At 37.0% G+C, this 27,874-nt stretch overlaps 1 protein-coding gene across 8 annotated transcripts in view; it reads left to right on the top strand.

Annotated features, from left to right (window-relative positions):
- CEP128 (centrosomal protein 128) overlaps positions 1 to 27,874 on the top strand; it is a 353,654-nt gene that overhangs the window by 128,510 nt on the left and 197,270 nt on the right. For 6 of the 8 annotated variants that reach the window (XM_045201901.2, XM_045201906.2, XM_045201904.2 and 3 more), the window contains 3 exons: positions 10,454 to 10,630; positions 14,286 to 14,345; positions 19,244 to 19,436. In XM_045201901.2, the coding sequence (XP_045057836.2) occupies positions 10,454 to 10,630; positions 14,286 to 14,345; positions 19,244 to 19,436 (430 nt within the window). Of the gene's footprint in view, positions 1 to 10,453; positions 10,631 to 14,285; positions 14,346 to 19,243; positions 19,437 to 26,818; positions 27,075 to 27,874 lie in introns of those variants that run through there. The other 2 variants (XM_045201907.2, XM_045201903.2) reach the window with 2 other exon arrangements.

Genomic DNA, 27,874 nt, shown 5'->3' with positions numbered 1-27,874 from the left:
AGATGTAAAAACTCATGGAATCTCACCACATAACTTTTTAAAAATGTATGTTTTGGTGAAATTCTTTTCAAGCTTCTTTTCCACACATACAGACCCACTGGGGATCATGCCCTGTGCCCAGCTGTGTACTCGGAATTTACATGCCAGTAAACATTGTTCAAAATCAACTTTACTTACCACCCGACATTTCATCTGGTAAATGTAGCATTATTTTGTTGTTGATTACATTATTTGTGTCTTTTCTATTTTACAATTATAGACCAAGTAGTTTTTATCCTGTATGACCCAGTACTTTCATACTTGGAACTTTCATTTGTATTTGTTACTGTTTACTCTCATAATTCTGCTTCAAATTATTATCTGCTCCTTGTCACTGGACACCCAACCCTGGAGGAAGCCAGAGGATCTGCTCCCCTCATTTTACTTCCCTCCTTCAGTCCACCGGTAGTCACAGCCACATGTGGAGCAGCTCTGTCACAGGAGACGCTGTTTTATTGGGTACACACGTATCTTACAGTTATAGTTAGCCATGGCAATGCTGCAGGAGTCTTCAGCACTTTCTGATTTTTGTGTCCCCCCCGCCAAGAAAAACATCTGCGTTAGCTTTTGTTTTTAACAAGCCTTCTCTCAGAGTTGACAGGGTTGCACTAAACTGTTATACAAAGGTTTTGTTTTCCAAAACGTTGGCATTGGTGTACTTCTAAAGTGTAGAAGGACTGTAAACAGTACCTACTCCCAACATCTTCTTATATAGATGAGTTAATTTTGGCCCACATTGTTAATTGACTTGTCTAAGTGCTCCTGGTTGTCCATTGGTAGAAATGAAAATAGGACTCGGGTTTACCAATCTTATTTTTTTCATTGTATCAGAATCTATAAGAACCTTTTCTGGCCAGTATATAGATTATGTAGGTTATTTGGGATGCTTAGCTCTCTCATGTAATACTTGCTTATTTCCATAGGTAAACTTAATTCTCTTTAAAGGACCTTATTTTCTATTACTAGTTCTTTCAGGATATGACAGTAACTACAATGAAACAGTTAGGAAATACCCTAACACCACCAATTGTGACACGTCCAAGGCTATAAGCAGTTCACAGGAACTTAAATACTGAATACATCAAGACTCCTAAAAAGGCATTTTGGTTCCTTCCCATGGAATCCTTTATTTAAATCATTTACGAAGTTTTATCTAGCAACATGTTTGAAAGCCCTGTTGTATAGAAACTCTTAGGAAATAGTGTTCTTGTACAAAATGTGGATCTTTGATAAATGTAATTCTCATTTGCAAGTGTAATTACGACACCCGTTTTCACAGATGGTGGGAACTGAGGTTGAGAGTGTATTGTGCCTTGCATAGCGTGGCATAGCTTGTGGTGGGGACAGGACATGAACACAAATTCCTTTTATTTTTTCCCTTTATTTATTGCCAGTGAAATGACTCACATTTGTGTGTTTTCAGTGTACTCTTAGTGTTGAATTTAAATTTCGGGTTATTATACTCAACAGATTACCGTGTACTCTTTGATTTTTTTTTAGCCTGACACAAATTTTGGAAAGGAGTCATTAATGATTTTGTTAGAAAAATCTAATTAAAACCTGGTATTGCCACATAAAAGATATCTGTGACGGGAAAAAATGAATCAGTGTTGTTTAATTTTGTATTTCAGATCTAATTTGACCATCTGGTTAGGGTTGCTATTTTTCATGATGTGAACAAATATATGTGATGGTCACATATCTGTTCTATAAAAATATTTACTACTTTGCAAACTCACAGTTCCACAGTTTTACAAAAACTCTTTTATAGAAGGCAGAATTCTCTGATGTCAAATTCTTTCCATAAGAACAAGAAAGAAGTAGAAGTGAATGAGCTGTTGATCTCTAACATTTACTTTAATGTTTACACTTCAGGCCAGTGTTACACAGACTGCACTTCTTTCTTGGTGCTTCATCTATTTATTGGAAATTGTGTGAGTAGAATAAAGCTGTAGCTACCACAAATTAATGTGGAGGCAAATTTAAACCAGATACTTTAAATAAACACTAATTAGGATGTTATGAGTAATTTCCTATCATATTTCTGTCATCTGAAAAACAACAATGAAAGTAATAAAATGATCAAATTAAAGGTAAACTTATAAATTATGTGTTTGTCATTTATAAAGCATCTTTAATGGAACTACTGGTAGTCATTAAGTCCAGAATAGTCCTTGACTTTTATGGAGAACTGACTGAAACATCAGAGTGCTTACCTTGTATGAAACCCTATGCCCGACATTCAGAAACCAGTTTAGAGTGCAAAGGTCAAGTGACTCTAGAGTGGGGGCAGTTACACACACAGTGTGGCAGGGGGAGGGGCAGTATGTAAGGGTGTATAGAAGTACAGTTGGTTTCTGCTTTCCAAGATGAAACAGGTGTGGAAAAGCCATTTTCAAAGTCTGGGTTTTTTTTGTTTTGTTTTGTTTTTTTTTTGCAATGACTTCTCTAGTAACCATTGACAAAGACTTTGTTTTTAAATGAATTTAAAAAGTGAAGTTAAAGTCTGGGTCTTTATGTCTCGTGATTTGAACTTGATTGAGAGGCCCGCCACTCAACTCTGTGAGTGGTTGATAACTACAAGCGCTTGAGAGGAAGGTAGTTCTGTTTGGGCACTTTTCTTTAAAATCCTGTATACTATTAGTTTGATTTCATGTAATTTTGAAACTGTGAGTGATATGCATAGTGAAGGAATTAAGCCGAATAATGGCACAGAATTGGTTTGGGTATAGCAAGCCAAAGGGAATAGGCCTCATGAAGGGTTCTGGACCACATTTCTCCCAGGCCTTTGCTTAAGTTCAGCAGTCCCTTGTTACTTTTGTGGACCCTAAAAGGGAACATAAGATGAGAGTCCAGGTTTGTTTTCATTGAGTTTTTCTATCATTATGATTTAAAATGCTTGTTCATTCAGTCTATTTTGTCACTTAATGTTAAACAAGCAATATTCTTTAAATTTTAGGAAAGAAAAACAGCTAAGAGGTGCTTATTGTATATATGAGTTATATTATTTGGAGGTTTTTAAAAAAGTTTTTAATCATATTCTTTCATAAGAATAAATGCATGCTTAAGCATCTTTAGGAACAAAAAGAAGGAGGGGAAGAAATTCTGATGGCTTTTAAAGACACTACACTTACAAATAAATATTTCTCTGTAGATGAATGATACATTCCCTTTTCTTTTGAAAATTAAACTGTGTTTGTTCCAAATGCATAATTTGAAACTCTAGTTGTTTGTTTCTTTGTCCATATTTTGTTTCAGAAATATAATGCATCAAAAGTGGCTGATTTTAAAGAATATTATTTCTGTTTCCAGGCATTTGACTTGACAGAAATATCTAATAATTACAAAATGGTCCTAAAACTTAATAAATACATAAAGTACTCCATAGAGATATTTTTGTTTCCAAATTTGAATATTAATTTCTAGGAATGTATCCAATACATATCCTAACACCTTTTTGTTTATGCTGCCAATGATCTTTGCATTGCTTAACATTCCCCCAGAAAATGATACTAAAAGGCCTGATGCACAAAATCATTTATTTAAATGGGGTTAGAAGTTTAAATTTGGATTTCTATGTTTTGTTTCTGTCTCAGGGATAACTTTCCCAAGCCTGCCTAAGACCAGTTAGGCTGTATGCAGATCGGAAAGTCCCTCACACCAAAGTTTTCACATGCATCCTGTTCACACATCCAGTGTTCTGATTGTGTCTGTGCTGTCTCTGTTGGCACCACTGTTTCAGCGATGCTCTCAGCTTTACTCTTAACATGCTGTTAGCCATAACTTCTTTTTCTCCTTTGAAGGAAATAGTGCAAAGCATCTACTTTCACAATACAAAGAGTATATCTAACCCACAACATAGTACCGTTTTTATTTTATGAAACCCATCTTTTAGTAGTAATTACAATGTTCTTTTGGTTACTAAGTAGAGATAAAGAGCCACCTCATTCTTTCGTCCATGGACCAATACTTAATTCATCAGCAGATCCTGTTGGTTTTATCCTCAAAATTTATTCATATCTGATTACTTCGTACCCCTGGCAGCGCTCTTACTTTTGTAACATCAGCTTGCCTTGACAGTCACAGTAATCTGCTACTGAAAAGGTGATTGCCCTCAATGAGTTTGCTAATTAATTTGTTGCAAAAACGAGCTTTCTGAAACACAAAAAGTTGTTTGAGTTCAGAGATTCATTTTTCTTTTTTTTCATTGTTGTATAGTTGGGATCTACTATGCTTGGCACATAGAGAATACACTAAAAAGTGCTTGTGCAATGAAGGGAACATAAAAGAATATATATGTATATTTATATACACACACATATATATATAGGTATATATATATGTAATACATATAAATATATATATATTCCAGAGAATTTATTGACTTTCACATTTGTGGAAGACACTCTAGTAAGTGTTAGGATGCTTGAATGGAGAAGAATAAGATTTTTAACCTAGAGGAATTTACAGTCTGGTGAGGGGACATATACAAAACATATGCGTAGCAGTTCTGGTGAGGGGATGTATGTAAAAGATACACCCAGTGGTTAAGTGTTACAGCAGAAGCTCATATGAAGTGTCAGTGGATAGAGAGGACACACAGCCTTCCTGAGAGCTCAGGTGTTCTGTCTCGTTACAATATCCATGTGGTTGAGGAAGGAGGTGCATATTATTGGGCTTTTATAATGAGGAAAAAAATTCAGTCTTAGGACCTTCCCTACTCCCAGATAGTGTGTTCACAGAGGGCAAGGGATATACGTAGGTTAAGTCCATGGAGACTTTTTCAATTGATTGCAGCTATAGATTTTAGAATTGTTATTATTTTTGTTTATTTTTGATTCCAATCTAGGTGCTTAATAGAAAGCCATACTTTGAACTTAAGAAGCCTACTCTCATACGATCTATTTTTTGAGAAGTAAGCTTGAAAAAAGTAGTTACGGTGTGGCCAGCATTTAAGGTGTTATTTATTTATTGGCTGTTTTGCAAGACAGTTTGACTGCAGTGTAGTAATTTTCTGGATTAAACTTATTAAAAAATCTCCCAGAACATCTGTAGTAGACCCTTCTTGTTGAGTTGTGCCACTATTTCTGCTTTGGTTGGTGTTTCATGTTGTATCTTAACTTCCTTACAGCCGAGTCAACTCTGTTGGCATAAGTAATGTGAGCCTTCTTTAAAGAGCCAGATAAATGGCTTCCAGACAGATTCAATTTTTGTTCAGGCTAGTTCCATTATGTGCCTTGTAATGCTAGTGTCCTGGATTTAAGGCTTAGGCATACAGTTATCTTCTGTTACAGAAATACTCTTCCTCAAAACTTTTTAGGTGATGTACGCAGGTCTAGAATTTCAGCAGTCCATGCTCCCAATTATTTTGAATTACACTGTGGTAGTTTTTATTTCAGCTTTTAATACAGGGTGGGCTAAAAGTAGGTTTACAGTTGTGAGTATGTGAAACACAGAGTTTATTCTTATATTATTTACTATTGTATTATTTTCCAATGGGAACAATGTAAACCTACTTTTGACCCATCCCATAGTATTTGATCTCTCTCTGCCTCTTATCCTGTCTCTCCCCCAGCTCCTGCTGATGTATTAAAGATGGCCTTGGGGCTGAAATATTGCCACACTTGGTTATTCAAGTTAGTTTTCTCTAACGGAAAAACATTAACTTTGGAAATTAATGATTTATTTTGTTGTGTGACTGTGCTTTATTTACCATAATGTTTCTGTTAAGGTGTGTGAAGGATTATTTTCATTTCATGCAATAACCATAATGGAAATAAAGCAGCTTTTCTGGAACTCTTAAGACATTGAAGGAATCTCATAAGCTTTACCAAGGAGATAACATTTTGGATATGGTCTAGTTTTATTGAAGTTACTCTATTTCCATTAAGATCATGTCTCCTTATAATCTTTACAGCCTTCAGGCAAGTGAATGTTCTGAGTTGCGAAGAGCATGCTGAAGCACAATTATAATTAGGGGAGTATTTTTCTTGCCCTTTGAATTATAGCTCCATTGATCAAGCCAGTCAACAGTGTCTGTGTGTGTGTATGATCAAAATGTGAGCAGTATAATTTTTTATTCCCTTTAGAAATAAATGTCAATAATATAAGGCTTTCTTGTCCTGAAATGGAAACTTCATGAAACCTTTGCCGTCTTGATGGTGGAACTGCACATGCTCAGTGTGTGACGAGTACACTTACTAATGGAAATTTGCCAAGACCAGGTTTGATGTGTACATAGGGTATGTCGCCAGTGTGGAAGGATAGCCTTCAAAAGTTTAAGATACTGTGTGTGCTTGATGAGTTTTTTTTCCTTTCTGTGGTCTATTTTGAATTTGCAGGTATGTCATATATTTTCTTTCCTAATGATGAGGCTCATTCAGAAACATTTTTCTTGTGTTATTCTTTATACTTTTAGACTATATTAGTCCCCACATAACCTGCTAATAACTTTTCTGAGTTTTTCACATTGGCTTTCTAAACTCCACTTTGTGAAAATTGACCTTTCTAGCCTTTTAACAGAAACCACTATTCAGGGAGTCAGAGGACCAGCGTTTGGGTTGTAGGCTCTTTGAACTTTGTCAAGTTACTTAGTTTGTCTGAACGTTGGTTTCCTCACTTGTAAAATTAAGGGTTGATTCTCTCATTCACTTTCAGCCATGGTCTAGGATATCTCTCTTCTTGGATTATACGAACAGCTTTGGTCAGCTTGATCTATCTGTGTCCTCACAAAGAAGCTCCTTGTATTCCCCAGACCCACGTATCTGTGTCCATTCATGCTGAAACATGAAGTCAGACCGTGTCTTCCATATTTCGAAACAGTCTCTAAAATACCTTGTCTTGCCTCTGGGTCTCTAGAAATATGGTAGCTTTTTGCTGTAGAATTATTGCTCCCTTTGAATTCCCTGGAAGCCCAGGGAATAGCCATCATAGTGCCTAAATATTCCCACCTGCCCTTGTTAATCTACCTGCCTCCAAATCAGACAGAATGAGTGGATTAATTTCAGCCAGTTTCCCACCTCTTCCATAGAATTAGCTGTGCTTGCTCCGTTGGTAGAGGTATTTCTGGAACATGAACTGAAGAGAGAAAGAGCTAATGTATTGGGTGTCACAATTAGTATACAAATAAGATTCTCAAGCCACAAAAAAACCAAAACTGATGAAATTTAATGGAGATATTTGTTGGCACTGTGAGGGCGGGGACCTAACCTCTCTCATTCATTCTGCCCCTAGGCCCAGAGAATGTCTCACCGAAGTAGGCCTGCCACAGAAACTCGTTGAATGAGTGAATAAGTGAAATTCCAGTTGCTTAAGTACTGAATGGAAAAGCTTACTTACCTCTTAGATTTATGGTCTTAGAGCACATGCAGAAGATGGAGAACTGGTATGGTGCAGTATCTGAAACCTAATTACATAAAAGAACATATAACTTGACCTGGAGTCTTAGAAGATTTAGTAGGGTGGAGGATTCATTTATTTACTTTAACTCTTGAGTATAGCACTTAGACTAATGAGAGATTTTACAGTTTTGTCAAGTATTCTGTTCCTTGAAACTTCATCTGCTTGTGTAGGGGTTGGATTAGCTTCTGTCAGAAATGTAAAAGAAGGGCTTTCTGAAAGCACAGGTAGTTGAGCCCACTGATCTCTGAGGTCCATTGTGAGTTCATAGTTCCGAGTTTCACTTCAAAGGGAGATTAGGCGTAGCATGCTAATTATCTCACGGTGGACAGTGAATTGGATAATGAAATGTTCAGTCTTTGCTAAAGAAATTGAATGGTAGAGCCTTTTATGACATTATTAACATTTTAAGAATATCTGTGTGTGGAAGTAGTTTTGTCTTCTTCTTAATGAGTCAAATAACAGAAAAGTGATAGTGGATAAAAGAAAGATGGCTGCGAGGGAGATGAGAACAGAGCGGTCAATTAGAACACTGTTGGGAATTGCCTGCATTTAGATCATGGACAGTTGTCCTCTAAGTTCATCAGCAACCCCTGACAGGGAGTGTTCTTTGTCAATGTCACACCAGCGAGAACACCGCAGCAGTCCAAGGACCTGCGTGTGTGTATATGGAGAGGAAACCTCTGAGCCCCCCTGTGTGGCCTCTGTGTGTGTAGATCTGCAGGCTCGTTCATGGTGTGGCCTTTACAGTGTGGAACTGCAGTCTTCAGAACACTGTTGAGATCACTTATGGAGCAAAGTTGGGGAATTTAAAGATAAATACAAATATGTTCTCTGGACTCCTGAAATAAGCAGTTTATTGAAGGAGACAGGAGCAAAAACAATTACATTACAGTTTGGTACCTTTTTTTAAACTATGATATAAATAATGTGCTGTGAAAACATTCTGTATTGGGCAATTAAGAAAGGAAAGAGTCTTGAGGATGAACTTTGAAGGGTAAGAAGTGTAGGTGGCAGGTATGCCACATGTGTCCCCTTCTACCCATCTGATGTGTAGGAGTGCTGAAGTTGCGCTCTTTGGAAAGGGGCTGGTGGCCGAGAGTCAGCCTTTGTCGAGCTGTGTGCTTGTGGTGTGCAGAAACAACCCAGAGGCAAGGGTCCTCGCCAGACACTTGACAGTGAGGTTGCTGTCTGATGAGCAACCTATAAAATAATCACATACCGTGCAGAGCCAGGATGCGAAGGCTTCTAGATGAGATCAAGACTGAGTGAAGATATCAGTGTATCTGAAGAAATGCCATATCAATCAAGAACGGAAGTTCATCAGAATCCGAAGGTGGATAAAGCAGAAAGGCAGATGGGCTTACGCCATCTCCGCCCAAACACTGTGCAGGAGGATGGAACACTCTTGTTATTATCGTGGTTTGTAAATCCCTGATGTGTAGATGGACACTCCAGGCGGCCATTAGCATGATGCCATTTAAACATTTTTCATAAAACAAATCTTCCTGCTCCAATTTCCTGTTCACTCAGTCACTTTCTGATCATAATTTGCTCTCCCGTCTAGAGTGGCCTACAGGACCTAAAGGTGCTGGCTGTGCTGATACGAGCATTCTGATCCATATGGCAGTTATGGTTCTCAGTGCAAACTAACGCAGTTAACGGAGGGGCATTTCTAGTTTGCACGTAAGTCTCTCGTGAACTTACTGTTACTCTACTGCCAAAAGATGACTCCACTCTGAGACCTAAAAAGAAAAGAAAATCCACTTCCTAAGTTTACAAAGCTGAGATCCAGACCAGCTTAATGATGTATTCATCGAGGCAAATGCTGTCTCTTGGCTACCAGCTCCATTTGAAATAGTGCAACTTGAAGCAGAGTAGAACACATCAGATTGGTCAGAGGAGACACATGTAGGCATACTTGAAAAGCTGCAAGATGTTAAAGTATGAGAGAGTGGAGAGCAGGGTGAGGAAGGGGGAGAGAAGGGCAGAAGACAGGTTGTGAAAGGACTGTTCTTTTGGGCAGAGGGTGTTTCATTCGTTTTTAGAAGCAAGTTGAATTGAATGGAAATGTGTGATTTTTCTGCTGAAATACCATTCTACTTTTCCTGATTATTTTTAATTGAGCAGATCTCTTTGGTATTTTAAATTCAGGCTCAGTTTGTTGGCCACATAATCTTCCTATTTGTGTTGTATTTTCTAGGGCAGGTAAAGATGATTCGGCTACTCTGGGATGTCTGAAGGCGAAACTAGCCAGCCATCATGGCTTTTTGGTCCACTGTTTACACTCAGAGTTTCAGTGATTCTGCTTTTCCCCTCCAAGCCTTGTGCATTACAGCTTGAATTTCTCTAGTAATGAAATTATGTAATCATGATTGAAAATTGTTTTTCCTACAGGGGGCCCCCAAGCCCTTGTAATTTCTTACAGGGTTCCTTAGAAATCCCTTTTTATTAAATGTACTATTTGCTTATTTGAAAAGTGCCTCCGTCTTGCTTTAATCAGGTTTTCGTGACTCGAAGCATTTATGCAGTATACTGCATTTGAAAACTTAGACTTTTTAAAAACGATGTTTTGATGAGATAAAGGTAGTAACATTTTTTTTTTCTGAAATGAAGGAGCTGACACTATCTTATTTGACATTTTGCATTATCTGCTGTTATACTAATTGTCGAAAGCTCAAAGTCAGTTTGTAGTGTTAGCTTTTACTCTTTGATGCGTCAATGACATTAAATTATTAAAATGGTAAAGGATTTTTTTTCAACTTTTTCTTTTGGCTACAGATTAACTATAATTTTCTTCATCAAGAATCCATTCACCAGTTCCCTCAGTGCCCTACATGTGAATTCTCTATAATTTGACCTCAGTTAACGAGCAGGCAGAATGTTTTATTTCAGTAAAGGGACTGCCAGAGTCCAGTCTGTTTTCTAATACAGTTGTTTGAGTTGGATGCACAGGTATTACAGGTGTTTCTTGCCTCCACTTAATAATTGTTTTTATTTCTTACAAATGCTTTAGGAGAAACATATAAGCACTGAAGAAGAGCACTTAAGGAGGATGGAAGAGGCCAGATTGCAGCTCAAGGATCAACTTCTTTGTCTGGAGACCGAACAGGAATCCATTCTTGGTGTGATAGGAAAGGAAATTGATGCAGCTTGTAAAACCTTCTCCAGGGAGTCGATGGAGAAACTGAAAGTAATTATGAGTTCTCATTGTGCCTTTCACTTAGTTTCCTAATAGATAATTATAATAAGATCTTAACGCATGGTTACAATGGTGATCCCATTTTCCCTCCTGAAAGTTTTGTAAAAGAGAGTATCATCTTGCATTTTGAGAATGAGGTGCTGTGTCTATTGCACAGTCACAGTGAGAGGATGGGTGCGCTGTGATTCCCTGGACTTGCCTGCGCCTCACTCTGTGAAAGGAAATGTCGTACCGGAGAGGCAGTGCTGCTGATTAAAATACGTCCTTGGAGTCATGAGGCCTGCATTTTTGAATTTTTCGTTATCACAGGCCATTTTTGTTCTTGTCGGTATGTTACCTGCTAACATCTATTGACTGGTAGTTATGTCGCAGGTACTGTGGTATGTGTGGTATATGCATTCTCTCCCTTAACCCCTAAAACCGCCCTATCCTTTAGATACTCTGATTAAATCTATCTTGGTAAGAGAAAGCAAGGCTTGGAGGGGTTAAGGAACTTGCCCCTGGCCCTATATATCTAGTTAATTGCTACAACTAAGACTTTAAACCTTGGGATTCTAACTCTGGAGCTTAATCAGGTAACCACTATGCTGTCTGCCCTTCCTATTGAAACAAATTATATTTAATTTAGCTTTTCTATCTTTAAAATGGAATATTGATTGCTACTCAATTTATAGTTTTGGTGAAATGATAAAAACAGAAGTAATCATGGATGTTCGTAATTTCTTGAAGGTAAGCACCTCTATCATCTCTAGGTTGTAGAACTGTTGCGGTACCTACAGAGAGCATTGGATCGCTTTCATATGGCATAACCTGACACAGGCTATCATTTACCCCAATGTTTATTTCATTTGATGATATGACAGTACTCATATTATAGTATGCATATGGGCTTTTTAATACTCTTCACGTTTTTCTTATTATTTTGTCATTCATCCTTTTCCTCATATAAAGTGATCATTCCATTTCATACTACTTTCCTTTCTTTTTTCCTGCTCTTTCCTACTATTTTTTCCTTTACTTTCTTAAGTGGTGTTTTAAAGAAAATAAAACTATAATCTTACTCTTGAAGTAGAAGGTGTCTTAGGATTGAACTTTAATGAAAATGTTTAACTGATGGAATTTTGTGGAGTTGGTGGAATCTCTGCAGTATGCATTTCTATGTACATTTTTAAAACAAATCAGATGTCAATTTAAGGGGACTGTGAGCCAAATATGAGAAGTAATTGGCTTTAGTAACTCCTTTCGTCTTGTTCTAGGGCCTGTTATAATGCTGGTTTAATTTTTTGCTGGTCTAATGTTGCTGTGTTTATTTATGATTTTTCTTGTTTACATACATTTACAGGATGCGTAGCCTTGAAATCCTAATTTGATCTATAAGAATCACATGGTAACAATGTAATGTTTATTCTAAAGTTAAGTATTTATGCCAGGAAGACTTGTTGTCAGCCAAGGAGAGATCTAAAAGTGGAATCATTTGGATCATGCTATGAGGTTTAGAAAGCTCACTGTGGGTAATTCCAGGCTAAAACACTGTGCACACAACAGATTGCTCAGATTGTCCTTCCATCCAACATTCCGAAAAGCACCCTCCTCTTTAATAGGCTCTCAGGAATGGAATAATTGTAGTAATGGGTCTTTCCCCCTTGTTCTCGAAGTGATGGGTGGAAATAAACTTAAAAGATTGGAAATTTTATTCAGTTTTTATTTTTAAGAGTAATTTTTTTCATGTGAATCTCTTTCTATGTATAACTTCTGTTGTTTCGTTTCTATAAACTTGAGGAAAAGAAAATAAAGGAATACCGAAGAACATAACATTTGCTCTTGCCTCAAAGAAACCACCCTTTGGCATTGGTTAAATCAATTCTTTGCTTTATAGTTGAGAGGCCTATGGGAGAGTGGTGATCCTTGTAAAATGTTTTTAAAAATGGATTAATTCCAATTATTCCTTGTCATTTGTCGACTTTTTGAAGTGTTGCTGATGAAATTTTCACTCATTTTCTGTAGAGAGTGACTGTGCTGTGGAATAGATTGAATCATAGATATGTAACAAGCGAGTCTGGGAAAGTCCTTGGGGATATTGGTGTTATTTCTAACTATAAATTTCTTTTTCCAACCACTGTATTTATTACTTATTCTACTTTAGTAGATGCCTATAGTGTTTGAAAACTTAAGGATAGACACTTAATACACCACCACCATAATAAAACAAATAGGAAAATGTCTGAATAAAAGAGGTGTCATTTTCTCAGGTCAGTCTTTGATAATTCAAGAGCTTTTCCCATAACACTTGGTCTGAGTATTCATTTATGTGTAGAGCATAAAGAGGATAGGCATTGGATGAAGACAAATTTTTTTCTATGCCCTAGGGTACAGGTGGCAAACACAAGGCTCGTGGGCCGAATCCGGCCCTCCACCTTGGTTTATCTGTCCTGGCACCTTGTTTCTTCCCAGTGGCAGCGCTGAGCTCCTCACCCCTAGTTAAGGAGTAGTTACATGTATACAGTCCTAAAATTACATTTGGCCCTTTGAAGGCAACCGCAAGGCTGGTGTGGTCCCCCGTGAAAATGAGTTTGACACCCCTGCCCTAGAGTGATTAGGGAAAATTTCATTGCAAAGCCAGGGAGAGAGGGTATGAGAGTTAGGTGACGTTTATAGTGAAAGAGTAGACAAGAGAAAGGTTGGATATGAGAATACAACATTCTTGTATGTGCCCTGTGGCCGGCACTCATTGTCATATGTCCGAATGAATTACCTAATGATATTTCTTAAGGGAGAGATAGATGTGCACACACATCAGAAAATATGGAAGTATTTGAGAACAGGAAGAGACATCTTTTGCAGCAGATAGGATTTTTTTAATAGAACATTTCTAGAAAAAAGTCCTGCACAAATATCGTAGGTTCAACAAAAGTAGCAATTGAGAAAAAAATAATTTATTTACGATTCTAAAATCATTGGCAACCTTTGAGTACAGTTTCATCAGTAATAATGCAGAGCCAGATGACAATGATTTTATAAATGAGTCGGTGTGAAGGAAATCAGGTCAGTGACATAGACAGCCTATTTATTGTAGGATTTTGTTACCATGATGAAATACAAAGCAATGATTGCATGAAGTTACATTGATTAGTTCCTGTCATTTCTATACAACCATTAATGCGACAAAATGGCCCTCATAGTATAAAATTAAAGAAGGATAAATGAGACAAAGAATTACGTTTCCATGTAATTACATTTAGCCCACTGTGAAATACATTATGTGGAGCAAGACTGAGGAAAAGAAACAGACAAAAAAAATGAGATAAACCAGTTTAATTGAGGCTGCTTGACATGCAGAACTCTGAAATCAGCCTCCAGAGATTCTAGCAATGATAGCACTAAGAGTTGATTCATGTCTCTGCACTTGAACTAAATATTTACTGTCAGAACATATATTACGTGTATACATATGTATGCTTACATAAATAGGCATGTTAAATAAATGGTGTTTTGGAGTAGGTTCAGTACTTGGTATGAACTGTCTTCTTTCTAAACCCTTAAGTTTAGGTATTAAACTTTTGGATGTTACAATGAAAAATTTCATACAGGTAAATTCATTTCAGAGAAAAATCTACTTTTGATAGACTATTTTCTCCTTTTTTTCCAGGTTTTTTCATCTGGTTCTGATATTAATTATGACCCACATCGCTGGTTAGCAGAAAGCAAGGTAATTAATCTTTGAACCCTAAGGTTATCATAATATTTATGAGCTTTAAGGTGTTCTATTTGGGCTAGCCATCTATTTTTGTCACGTAACTGAGCATATGAAGCTGCAGTACTTTATTGCTGGGAAAGATACCATTGTAATGCATTTAAGAAACCTGCGTGTTCCTTTAACTTAACATTTAAAAATTAGCTGAATAGTATAGGGATGGGATGGGAGAATAAAGAAAGGCAATAATACTGTTGAAATACTAAACTAGATTGCCAGAGAGACAAAGTCTTGTGCCCTTTCCTTGGGATAGGCAACATCTCCGACGTGTACAAAGGTCAGGGCAGCTGTAACCAACCTTCCGTACACATCCATACTTATTATACTTTGGTTTCTGAGGGTGAGCTCAAAGCGTGCCAAATGTCCGTGTGGCTTAAGCAAATCCCCCCACCTTCCTTGGTGTCTTGTTTCCTCGTTTGCAAAAGTGGAGGGATTGACTTTAAGTTCGGAAGGTAACTTTCCTGCATCATGGTTCTTTGGAATTATGATTCAAATTTAATGGAAGATAAGCAAATATAAGTAAAATTAGCAAATGCCATTTGCTAATCTTAGCCTAAATATTTTTATACACATTGTGTAATTATCAGCTATCTTTATAAATCAATTTGTAAATTCAAATATATAGAAATTCAAATATATAGAAAATTATGACCACATAAGATGTAGCTATATGTTTATCTAGTATCAATACTTAAGCACTTGCATTCCTTTTCAGACTAGTTTTTTCAACTTTAACATACTAATATGCAAAGTCTTCCATCCCATTCTAATTCTGTAAGAAAACCACCAGTACTGTAAACCCTTCCAATTATGGTCCAACTTAGGATTTTATTGCAAGATAGAACCTTTAAGTTTGTACAGTGCCCTTATTTAAAAATAGGTGAAAAGTGAGGTTTCAGGGAAGGCATGTGACTTTTCCAGTGCCATACGAATAATGGGAACATAGACTAAATGCCATGTCGCTTCACACTGAAGGTTCTTTCCATCGTGTGTATTGCCACCCAAAGTCTCCTTTCAGCCGAGAATTACCGATTGTGTACTTTTGGTATATGGACATTGGGGATGTAAGTGTTAGCAAGCCATGGAAGTTAGTGAAGTTAATAGGGGGAATGGCGACGTTAACAAATTTTAAATCTCCTTAAGGTGTGTTGTGTTGTTATAGAAATATGTAAACATTGGCAAAAGAACACAGGAAGGAAGAACTATGGTATCTGTGCTGGGGGGATGGGGTTATGGTGCTGCCGGCGTGTCACAGAAGGCTTCTGCAAAAATGCAATATTTAAGCTTGGTCATACAAAAAGTATGTACACGTTCTCCAGTTGGCTAATTATAGGTAAAACAATGACGAGAAGATGACAGTATTTGAATAAACACAGATAATGCCTGACATTGGTGGGTAAGGTACAGGCGGTGGAAAGACCAGGTGTACCTTTGAAGGCCAGATATTCATTAGAGAAGCCCCCCTCAAAAATTCTTAATGAGAAACTTAACAGTATTATGGCTAAGCATAGAAACTGACCCAACCTTGTAGAATTTTGTGTCCTACTTTAAGAACAGTCATCCTGTGCATTCCTAACCATTTTTGATAGAACCAAATGTAAATTAGCATTTATGCCACCTGCATAGGCAATTTAAAATACGCATGTTTTGCTGTCCCAGAATTTTTGGACTAGAAACCTCTGTTGTGCATTTATAAAGCATTTCTCTTGTTTCTTTTTCCAAACTCCACATTTTTGACAAGAGCAATATACTTGGAATTTTCTTTCAAGTTAAAACCTTTATCATTTCTGAACAGAAAGCTTTCACTGCTGTTGTTCAGCTAAATTATGAGTGTCAGAGATGACTCTTAATCATAGCTCCTTAATTTGGGAGCTACTGAGCAGTTTTCCCTTATCATTTAATGGGATTGAGTTTCGGATCAGATGGGTTTTAATACTGCATGAGACAACGGCTCCTCCACAGTGTGAAAGGGTCCTGATAAGCAATACCACACTGACCAGCTGACTAAGGAGGAATTGAGTCTATTTACCGGAAAGATGGCTTAGGTTATTGATGGGCTACAATACTGTAGTTCCCATGAACTACGAGTGGGCAACTCTATAAGTATTGAAGATAAGATCCGAAATCAAAGGGCAAAAACTGTATGGAAAGTAGAATTGCTATTCAGTTAGTCCATGCTGACATCTTGCCGTATTAGATGGACCTGTGAGGGCCTTTGGTAATTGTTTTCATAAATCTGCCAAATGAATTTCTTGTTAGTGTTCATCCTAAAAGAACTAGAGGATCGAGTGGGGGTTGTGTCACTATTGCTTTGTTGGCGTTACATACACATGAACTTCACCTTAGAGTGGGACCAGGCTCACAGATAAAATAACCGATGAATGGTGAGGAGAAGACATTGTGGGGAGGAAGAGGGTTGACATGCTTGTTAAGGAATGCCAGGCCAGGAGTTCCCAGGGATTAGGGATTTGTTTTTGTCATGAGTCTTGACAGGGGATGTAGAGACCAAATTTTATTCACTTTAATACAGAATTTATTGAGAAACTACTGTGTCCCTACATGCTTTGTTGTATGCTCTGGACATAAAAATGAGTTAAGACATGATTCTCTTCAGGAACATATTTTGTCTGGAAAAGCTGGCACCTATGTAATACTTTCAATATTATATATAAGGGCTTTGATAGAGGTGTACAGAAGCTGGCAAGGAGGCTGTTGGCGCAGATGAATTTCGAAGCTAGCCAAGTGTAATTATAGGTCCTAATGTTGGTAACTTGATTAGCTGTAGTCTTTTTGTTCACATTTGCTGTTTGCCTTAGCTCTTAGCTTTGAGTGGTTCCTTTATGACTTTAGTGTATTATTACACTAACTCTCAGTAAGGATATTGTTATAGATTAAAAAGGCCATTTTGGTTGCTTTACTAGATCATTATACGTATTTCCACCTAATTGCAAGCTGTCAACTATGAAGGTAAAAACTGCCTTATTTAGAAATTCTTTCTCTATTTCGGTTTATTTAACAATACTTGTTGATGTAGTTAAATAAATGAGCCTATTATATAATCTGTACAATGCTCGTATGAGTGGTTAATAGAATGGTGTTGGCACTGCGATTAATAGTCTTGTCAGCTAATTATTATTTGGAATTGTTAAAGTTATTCCTATACTGTGTTTCAAGCTGTTTCGGTAAGTTACTTAATGAAGATGCTGAGTGTTTCTCTAACAGATTCTCATAATTGATTATTGTCTTGTTTTATTCCCATAATTTGGTATACCATTTCGTTTCATAGGATTAACAGTATATTCTGTATACTTAGTCAATTCATAAAAGGTATCTAACTATAACCTGTTTTTAAATGTTGTGTGGCAATGGAATAAAGGTTTCATACAAGTACACTAAAGCCATAGGTTATATTGTACAATATTAGTTGGCTCAGGCTACCATAACCAAATACCACAGACTGGGCAGTGACTTAAACAACAGACATTTATCTTCTCAGTTCTAATGGTTAGAAGTCCAAGATCAAGGCGTCAGGGTTGGTTTCTGTTAAGTCCTCTTTCTGGCTTGTAGACTGCCACCTTCTGTGCATGGTAGGGTGGGATGGGGTGGTTTGGTAAAGCTGGGGGGCTGGAAATCAGAGGGAAAGGTGAGGGAGTGCAAGCTTTCTTATAAGCCCTTGTGACCTCCTTTGACCTTAATGACCTCACTAAGAGTCCTGTCTACAGATACTGTCACACGGAGGTTTCAGGCTTCAGCATATGAATTCTGGGTGGACACAGTTCAGTTCATAACAACAATGATCAGACCTGAGTAGTGCTTTATATCAGAGGAGTTTTGGGGGGGGGTTATTGTTTCCCCCCCACAAACCAATAGGATTATTCCTACGACAAAACAGATTTGCTGTTTCTCCATTATCACTTCTTAGTGATGGTAGTTAGCACAGGCCAAAGATTGGGATGGAGTACGTAGCATTGAGACAAGGGAAATATGAAGTTATTTTCTACTTTTGTAGTTCAATCACTGGGCAAGAATGGATTAAACATTAAAGATGGTGAGGTTAAGAGTCTGTGAAAAAGAGAGTTGCTTTGATAGAGATTTATCATCTCTTCAAGGTGGGGAAAGGCTGACTTTATCTCCCTAAAGTCTTACTCTCTACCTGATTAGCTAGTTCCTGGGTATATGCATTTTTAGCAAGAAAACTAGAAAATTTTTTTTTTTACTCTCTGCAGTAAAACCCCCTTTTAGCCTTGGATGGTGTGGCTCAGTGGATTGGGAACTGGCCTGTGAACCAAAGGGTCACTGGTTCGATTCCCAGTCAGGGCACATGCGTAGGTTGCAGGCCAGGTCCCCAGTAGGGGGCATGTGAGAGGCAACCACGCATTGATGTTTCTTTCCCTCTCTCCCACTCTTCCCCTCTGTCTAAAAATAAATAAAATCTTTAAAATGTCATGTTTAAAAGAAAAAAGAAACCTTTTATAGGAAATCTCTAGCCCTGTTCCAGGGTGGTTTTGATTTTTAAATGCTTTACTAAACTGTTTTATATACCAAATTAGGGGGCTAATTGTATTCTGGTTGGAATTTTAGTTAGTAGGCCAAATTTTTCTGTAGTACTACCTTGACAAAGATGAAAGATTAAACCAAATTTTTATAAAAATCCGAGAAAATCATTGCTTGATTTCACACCAACTTTGAACTGATATGAACCATTGTGTATTTTTCATTTTGCCTAAATTTGTTAGTTGTCTGTATTTGTTCATATTATCATGATATTATTTTTTCTACTGTTTTGAAATACTGTTTTTTTAGATTTCTGTCTTGTTTTTTTTTCTAAATTAGCTATAAATGTCGTTTTTTAGACTAAACTTCAGTGGCTCTGCGAGGAACTGAAAGAGAGAGAAAACAGAGAGAAAAGTCTGCGGCAGGAGCTAATGCTGTGTAGACAGCAGCTCAGGAACCTGACTGAGAACAAGGAATCCGAGCTCCAGTGTCTCTTTGATCAGATAGAAAGGCAGGAGCAGCTTCTGGAAGAAATACATCGGGAGAAGAGAGGTATGTTCGCTGCTCTTGCTCTTATTTTTCTTTGTTTGCGTTCCTGGTATCTGAGATTGGAAAAAAACTACTTCTCTTACCTCCAGTTCAGATTATTTCCATATTCTCTTTTCCTTTATCTCTCCTTTCTTCACGTCCAGTTCCAAGAGGGAAAACCATTCTGCCCTGAGAGTTTTCCTGTCGGCTACCGAATCCCTCCTGTCTGCATCGCTCTGTGCCTACCAGCCATTTGACAGTGTTAATTTGCTAAGACATGTTTGTCCTCCCCTGGTGAAATTTATATTTTACTCCAGTGAAATGTGTATTCATTCCTTCAACAAGTATTTATTTTCCCCCCTATTTTGTCTTAGGCACTGTTACAGGTGCTAAGGATACATTAGTGAGTAAACCAGAAAAAGCCCCACTCTTGTTTACCTACTAGTGAGTGGGATGATAGAAAAAATGTAATAATTAGGTAAATTATATAATAGAAGGCTGCAAGCACAATGGTGAAAACAATAGAATAAGGGGAGAAGACTTGGGGACAGTGGGGGACAGAGTTAATATGTATAATATATAGGTAATGCTTAACTTAAAACTTAGATAAGAAACTTAGAAAACTACTTTTCTGTTCGGCTATTCTAGAGATGCCTCAAGAAGGGGAAGAAGAAAAAGAGCAATTATGTATGGGGATCCTAAGTGTCTCTTATGTTGTGCTGGCCTGAGGTCTTGTCTTTTATTAGTGAACTTTATTAATTTAAGATCCAGTAAGAGACTTAATATAGTGTCCACTACAAAAAATGAATTATTGACATATGGTAATCCGTTTCACTCATTTCAGTGGTCAGTTATTCTTCATGTACCACTTAAAATTGTCTATGACTGTGTAGCAGTGATTCTCAAGTTTCCTAACATCAGTTCCACTTTATATTCTTAAAAGCTCTTTGAGTTCTCAAAAATTGTATTGTGTGTTATGTGTATCAGTACTTACCATATTAAAAATTAAAACTAAGAATTAAAAATATTCCTTTAAGATAAGTGCATGTAACATAAATCCATTACATGTAACATAAAAATTAATGAAATTTAACTCTTTTTCCTGGACAAAAATATTGAAAAGTGGCAGTTTTGCACTTTTGTGAATCTCTTTAATTGCTGTCTCAGAAGACAGCTGCATTTTCAGTTTTGTTTCTGCATTTAATCTGTTGTTATATTACATGTCATGTAACCTCCGGGAAAACTGCACTTTACATTTACGGGAAATTGAGTGTAAAAAAGGCAAATAATATCGTAGTGCGATTATTCAGCAGTCTGGGGCAGTCCCCAAATCGCTCTTTGAGCAGTGATGCTCCAGTGTGATTGAAAGATGTGAACTGTGCCAGTAGCAGAAGTCAGAGGCTGACCTTGTAATTTTTTTTAAGGCCAGTACAATGATACCTAATTATGGAACGTACAGATAAAACATTTTGTAGTCTCCGTACACGTTAGGGAATATTCACTAATTAACACTAGATCACAACCCAGTTTTCCTTTTAGTGAGCATCATCAGTGTTGTTACCTAAAAATGATTTCTTTCTTCGGATATGGATTGGTGTACTACAGATACATAGAAGTGTCAGTGAGGGTGAAATAAAAAGAAATATTTGTGCATTTAGATAATTATATTCCAATACCCAACTTTTCGTAAAAGTCCATCAAGTTTGTAGTCTCTTAAGGTGATTGCTTTTATTTCTGCTTTTTGAATTTAATGAAAATGTATTGCTTGCTTTGTATCTACAGAAGATATGAATTTCTTTATGTATCTTACAATCAGCTTGTTACATTCTTGAAAAACATCTGCTGATGTTTTGGTAGGATTGTGTTAAATGTTTAGGTTAATTTGAGGAGAATGGACGTCTTAATATTGAATCTTTCAATCCAGGAACATGGTTTCCTGATCCATTTATTTAGGTCTCCTTTAACTTTACTCAGCGATGTTTTGTAGTTTTTAGAAAAATAGGTCTTGCATGTGTTTTTAAGATTTGTTTCTAATTTTTCTGATTTATAATGTTAAGTGACACTTTAAAATTTGAATTTCCAACATTGTTTTTAGGATATGGAAATACATTTAATTTTTAAAATATATTAACCTTGTATTCTGAAACCTTATTAAGCTCATTTATTAGTTCTAGCTTGTTATCTATAATATAATAAGTTTACATTATTATTTTTGAATGTATGATAGGATTTATCAATGAATCCTCTGAGCTGGTACTTTTCATATTTGGGAGGTTTTTAATTTCGAACTCAAATTCTTTAATAGATAGGTGGCTGTTCAGAATTTCTGTTTCTTATTGAGTCAGTTTTATTAATCTGTGCCTTTCAGGATATTTATTTCTCTATTTCATTTAAGTTGTCAAATTTATTGGCATAATTTTTTATAATATCTTTTTTTAATCCTTTTTTATTTCTGTAAGATCTATACTGATGCCTATTATATCCCTGATAATGGTAATTTGTTTTCTATCTTTTGTTCTTTATAATCTTGGTGAATGTTTCCATAATATTTTTGAAGAAACAACTTTTTACTCTTTACTTTTTTTTTATAGTTTATTGATCTCTACTCTTATTTTTATTTCCTTCTACTTACTTTGCATACTATATTTTGCTCTTTTTCTGGCTTCTTAAGTTGGAAGCTTTATTTCAATGCCTGTTTCCAAATGTAAGCATTTAAAGTTGTAAATTTTCATTTTAGCAATACTTTAAGTGCATTCTACAAATTTTGCAAAGTTGTGTTTTATTACAATTTAGATTGAAGTGGAAAATGTTTCTATTATGATTTCTTTGACCCATGGCTTTCTTTCTTTTTTTTTTTTTTTAGTTTCTTTTTAGAAGTGTTCTGCTGGCTTCATATTGAATTATGTGTAAAGTTTTTTTGATAGTTTATTATTGATGTCTAACTTACTACTCTTGTGGTCATAGAACATACTCTTCATGATTTCGACGCTTTGAAATTTATCAAGGCTTGCTTCATGGCCCCAAATATGGTCTGACTTGGTGAATTTTCCATGTGCACTATGAAATAAGTTATATTCTGCATTTATTGTGAAATGTTCTATAGGTGTCAATTATGCCAAATTACTTCACCATGCTCTCTGTCTCTAGTGATTTCTATATCCTTACTGATTTCCTTTATGTCTATCAATAGCTAATTGCAAGTTACTAAAATCTCCAATTATACCTTAGGGTTTTACGCGTGTCATTTACATTGCTGCATGTATTTGGAAACTGTTATTATAATTACAGTCTATCTTAGTATTAACCGTGGGAGTCACCCAGTTAGGGGCCTATTGTAATGTCTCAGTAAAAGCAAAAGAGGGACTGAAGAAGGACGTTTGTAGTGGCAACAGATGCAAAGAAATTGCAGAGGCCTTAGCGCAAGATTGGTTGGTGTGATAAGAAAGAAGACTCAAAGGCGCTGTAAGGCCTCAGTGGTTTTGCCGTTGGGAGAAATAAGAAAGCAAGGGAGTAAGGGCTGGTTTGGTGGGAGAGAAAGAGGGGTCCATTTTTTACCTGTTTTTTTAAAATTGCGAATGAAAAGTCTTAGGAAGACCCCAACTTTTGTAGCTTTTGCCTTATGTGTGTGAGATGTTGCTGTCCCTTGATAGAAGTAATGAAGACCAAGCAAAGGCTGTTATAGCTGGAGACTTATAAACATATTTATTAGAAGGTAGAGTGGAATAAATGTTATAAGAAATATAAGCAACAGGTTCCTGGTGAAAGCGGAGTATTGATTGCTTCTGTTGAGGTCCATAGGGTGAGGTTTTTAGTAGAACTTGTGATTTGATTGAGATCTTGAAGAATGCGGCAGGATTTCCACAGAAGGAAGGGAAAGGGCAGATTCCGGGCGGGATTTTGTCTGCTTAGAAATCTCTCCTTGCAGACATCAGCGTTTGTCTATGGTGGTGCACACAGGAGACGTAAGGCACAGCAAGACTGAGGGTTAAACTTGGACGTTTCTAAAGTATCGAAGTCAGTTGTTGAAACTTGGATTTGGTTCCCTTCAGCATATTAGAAACTTACTTGTTAGGTACAACAAGGTTAACATCTATAAATGAAACAGGACAGAGAAACTTCCACTTTGCTGGCATTGATGCCATTCTCTGCACAAACCTTTTTAGTTTGATGTAACGTCGTATTAACTGGCACATGCCAGGTTAACTGAGGCACCTGTACAAGGAGCTTCTAGCTTTGAGTGCTGCCACATTTGTGGATCTGAGTTGCCTTATGCTTCTGGGCCAGTGGGTTTGTGCTAGAGTGTTCCAAAAGGAGAAAAAAAATCTATTAAAGAGTTCATGTCATGGGCCTCTTAGAAATTTAGTAATTATTGCCTGAGAAATTTTTTATCGTTATGAATAACAATGAAGATAAGAGTAGAGAGCTGTAAACTGAACCTGGGAGGATGTAAGCATGATATTGGTTTAATGTGTAAGTAGTTATTTTTAATAATTTCTTAATAAACCAAGTTCTGTCTACTTTCTCAATGTTCTGATAGCTTGCTGCTCCTGTTTGTACCTGTATTCCTCTCTAAGAATACTTTGAAACTATGAGGTTTATTGAAATCTAAAATTATGTGGATGTCGGAAGGATTTTTTTCAAAAATCTTGAGAAGAAGGGGCATCTGTATAATATAATGTAGTTGTATTCTTGCCATATTAAATGCTAATGATTATGAACAAATAAAGCAGACAATTTTCTTAACTTATTTTGTCTTAAACTGAAAGTATGAACTCTTATTTAAATGTGCTTTCCAGGCTGTGTTTTTGGCTGTGACTAACTTAGTCTACATAATTTTTCATTTCGAAGGAATTAGAAATTGATATGGGTCTCTGAAATTCCTTTCCCTTAAAGATAAAATTAGATTTCTTACCCAATTTTCAGTTTGGAGTAAGTGTTACACTCATTTGGCTTTGTCGGATCAGGTAGGGTCTTCACCAATTCCCCACTGCCCTGACAGTGTGACAGATGCGGTGCTAGGAAGACAGTGATTCTCAGCAGTACGGGCTGTAGATTCAAGCTTCCTGAATCTGCTCTTTCCTGATGTATAGAGTGTCCCATACTGGGAATGTATGTGTGAAGATGAAACAAGCCATTGTCAAGGCCTCTTTGTGATGGAGCTGCCTTTTTTGAATAAAAAGGAAGTGCTAGTAGAACGTGGAAGAAGGGAAATAGTCCTCCAGACTCTGTTCTGAAAGCTGTTTCAGAACATACTGGTTTTGCAGCAGAGGACTAACTGCTTAGGTTGGTTGGTGGTTTGTTTTTGGTTATCATCTGTGTCTAGCCAGGAAGTAGGTGGTGGACAAAAGATTCATTCTAGCCCCACATTTTTTTTCAGTTCAGCAGTTTGAATTCTTATCTTAACAATGCCTTAACAATGCGACAGCACTCAGAGGACCGTCCTGGCCCAGAAAGAACTTATTTCTCACCTCAATCAGTTTTGAGTAGACACAATTCAGAAGTGTGTTAAGTTGAATATATCAACTGGAATAGAGGTCCTATGAAGGTAGTGATTTTTGTTTTGTTTTGTTTTATTCAACACTATCCCCTGGTGCTTAGAAAAACCCCGACACATAGTCAATATGTCAAATATTTGTTGAATAAGTAAGTGAATGAGTGAATGAATGACAGCTGCACAGTTAATAGGGGAGCCATAATATTAACGTTTAGTGAAAGAAATCACAGTGGATTCTGCAGAACCGAAGTGAACTCTGCATAAGCAAAAGACAAATCAGCAAATATTTGGCAGAAATTAAGTAATTTAATTGGAGTGATTTACATTTTGTTTATGACACTCTGGGACTAGGTAATATTTGTCTTTTGTAATATTGTAGTTACATATTACATTTTACAGTAGAAGTATTTAAACCATTTATATTTTTATTCTCTTCACAGTGATACTCTCTCTAAGAGCGTCCCGATTCATTTAGGGACACTGTAACATTGTCAGCAGTGACTCTAGCTCCCTTTTGTGCTATGATTTGAGTTGGTTCTCTAGTATACTCTAGTATAACATGTAAAAAACAGTTTAAAAATACCCAAGTATCAGAAAAGTAAGAAAGAATATGAAAAATATGTGCATGTCTATAGTTGTTTCATTTGAATAGTAGAACAAATATAACTTTTAGGGTGGTTATTTTCTCACTGCTGATCGTAGACAGGCTTAAGCATGACTGTAAATGCTGAGTGGAAAATTCAGGAATGTGAGAGTTTGAGCAGGTGAAAGGAAGGTAGCGGGATCCCAGAAGACATGGCAGCGGATGAAGTCAAAAGCAACGGTGGAGAAGTGAGCCTTGGAAGGAACAAGGGCAAGAGTCAGGCATTTTCTCTGCTGTTACCTTACTTTGAATACAGCACTATTTTTGGCAGTTTCACATCATAATATTTTGTATAGTGGGTTTTTTAAAAAAATTTTGACTATTAGCTCCTTAACATCTGATTGGGTTTAATTGGTCTTTGCCTTGTATATGCTTAATACCTGTTTGGAGAAGAGGATAGAAAGAGTGGTAGCTACTGCATTTGCTATGTTAAAGCTGAGAGACCCGCTTTGGCAGAAACCTTTTTAGTTTTAATTCACATTTTAGAACATTTCTCATGGTTATATTTTTGGCAGGCTGCTTCCAAAGGATAATACATGTCATGTGTGGATATCCAAGGCATAGAGCCAGCTTAGTGATGAGTCTGATACACCATACACCGTTATTCTGGCCGCACAGATGTCTCTGAGGATGAGCACTTTTACAAATAGCAGCGATAGGATAAAGCTAATTTTTCAGTGCTGTACAATTGTCGTGCTGTTCAAGGCATTGACTCTATAAAACACCGCATTTCAAAAGGTTCTCATGTGCATGGTTTGTCTCAGTCAGTAGTGATCTCAACTTCTTAAGGGGTTTTCCTTTGGTTTCACTGTTCCTTAGTGTTCTGAGAAACTCCTTTCAGCTTATTTCTGTTTTTCCTTGCTCCTCCTTTGAATCTCTGCACCACTTACACAGTTGGTGAGTGGCTGGACAGAGGATACTTTCTTAGAATTTAGTTGTAGGACAGAGACCAGGAAGGGACTTGTGAACTGAAGGATTTTTTCCTAACATGCAGGCTAGACATGGGGTTACATTGTTTGTGTTTTGTGTGTACATTATTTATTGATTGATTTGGTTTTCCTGCCACTCACGCATTGATCTATAACATGAGAGCACTTAAAACCTATCCTTATGCTTATAATTTGAAGGGAAAGTTTACATTCTTCTACTTCTTTGTCCCATGAAGCTGATGACTTTACAGTTTTCCTTGCTTCTTGCGTATCTACTCCTCCCTCTCCAGTTAGATTACCTCTGTCTTATTTGGCTTTTTATTATTTCATCTCTTAACAGATTGCAAAACCTCCTTACTTGAAGATATTCTTGATCTCTAGTCTCTACCTTCCACTTGACTGGTCTTCACCTGGGAGTCTGCCAGAGGCTGCAAGACAGATGACTTTCCTAGGCAGGCACACCAGCTGATATGTCCAAGTTTCCCATTTCCCATGCCCTGGCTGCTCTCTGTCCATTCCTCTGCTATTTGATAAAGCATTTGGTAAGGCTTACATCTTTTAGAAGTAACCTTGAATATGCTGAGATTAATACAAGAAAGTACATCATTCTCACACTTCGGTTTTGTATTTTTTTATAATAAATTACCTGCAACACACCCTCCGGTTGACCTCCATCCGATAGCCTTTCCCTGGAGAAAACTCACACATGCACATCACACATAGCTGCTCTTCCAATCAGTTCTGCCAGGTGAATCTTCGTCGGATACGGCTTTGACCCCGTGACTCCTCAGCTTAGAAACCTTCAGGAGCTTCCTCACTGCTGAACAAATGAAGTTCAGATTGTTACAGGAGTCCCGCCATTTTCCCCCTCTCCTTCTATTAAAACCCTACCCATATCACCCTTGCTAGCGGTATTGTTCCTTTAACCACCCCATTACTACTAAAACTTTAAACATGTCTTTTTATATTAAGTTATAATCTCTTGTTTTATAGATCATTATTTTTCCATTGCATCTGGCTCTGTGTTTTATAATTAAGGAAGAAATAAACATACTTATTGAATGTTTTGGTAGATGGACAGGTTGGTGGGTGGATGGGTGGATGGATGGATGGATAAGTGGATAAATAGATAAATGGATAGCATGGATTAGCCTCCTGCCCCTTTAATCCCATTTACTATGGTGTCCTTATTACAAGCCATATCCCCTCACCATGTCTACACTGGACATTTAGGTCTGTTAGCCAGTGAAAAGAAGACAAACATCAATGTTGATTTATTTTTTTTTTCTGCTTTTTTAAGACACGGGAACCAATATTGAAGACCAATATTAGACAACTCAGAATCACCTCACCAAACTATTCTGAGGATATCCTTCTTTACTAAGCTGTCTTTGCT

Source organism: Desmodus rotundus, chromosome 7, assembly GCF_022682495.2.
Source record: "Desmodus rotundus isolate HL8 chromosome 7, HLdesRot8A.1, whole genome shotgun sequence".
Classification (NCBI taxonomy): domain Eukaryota; kingdom Metazoa; phylum Chordata; class Mammalia; order Chiroptera; family Phyllostomidae; genus Desmodus; species Desmodus rotundus.
The sequence above is the reverse complement of the archived record's forward strand: the minus strand, read 5'-3'. Positions and strand labels throughout refer to the sequence as shown.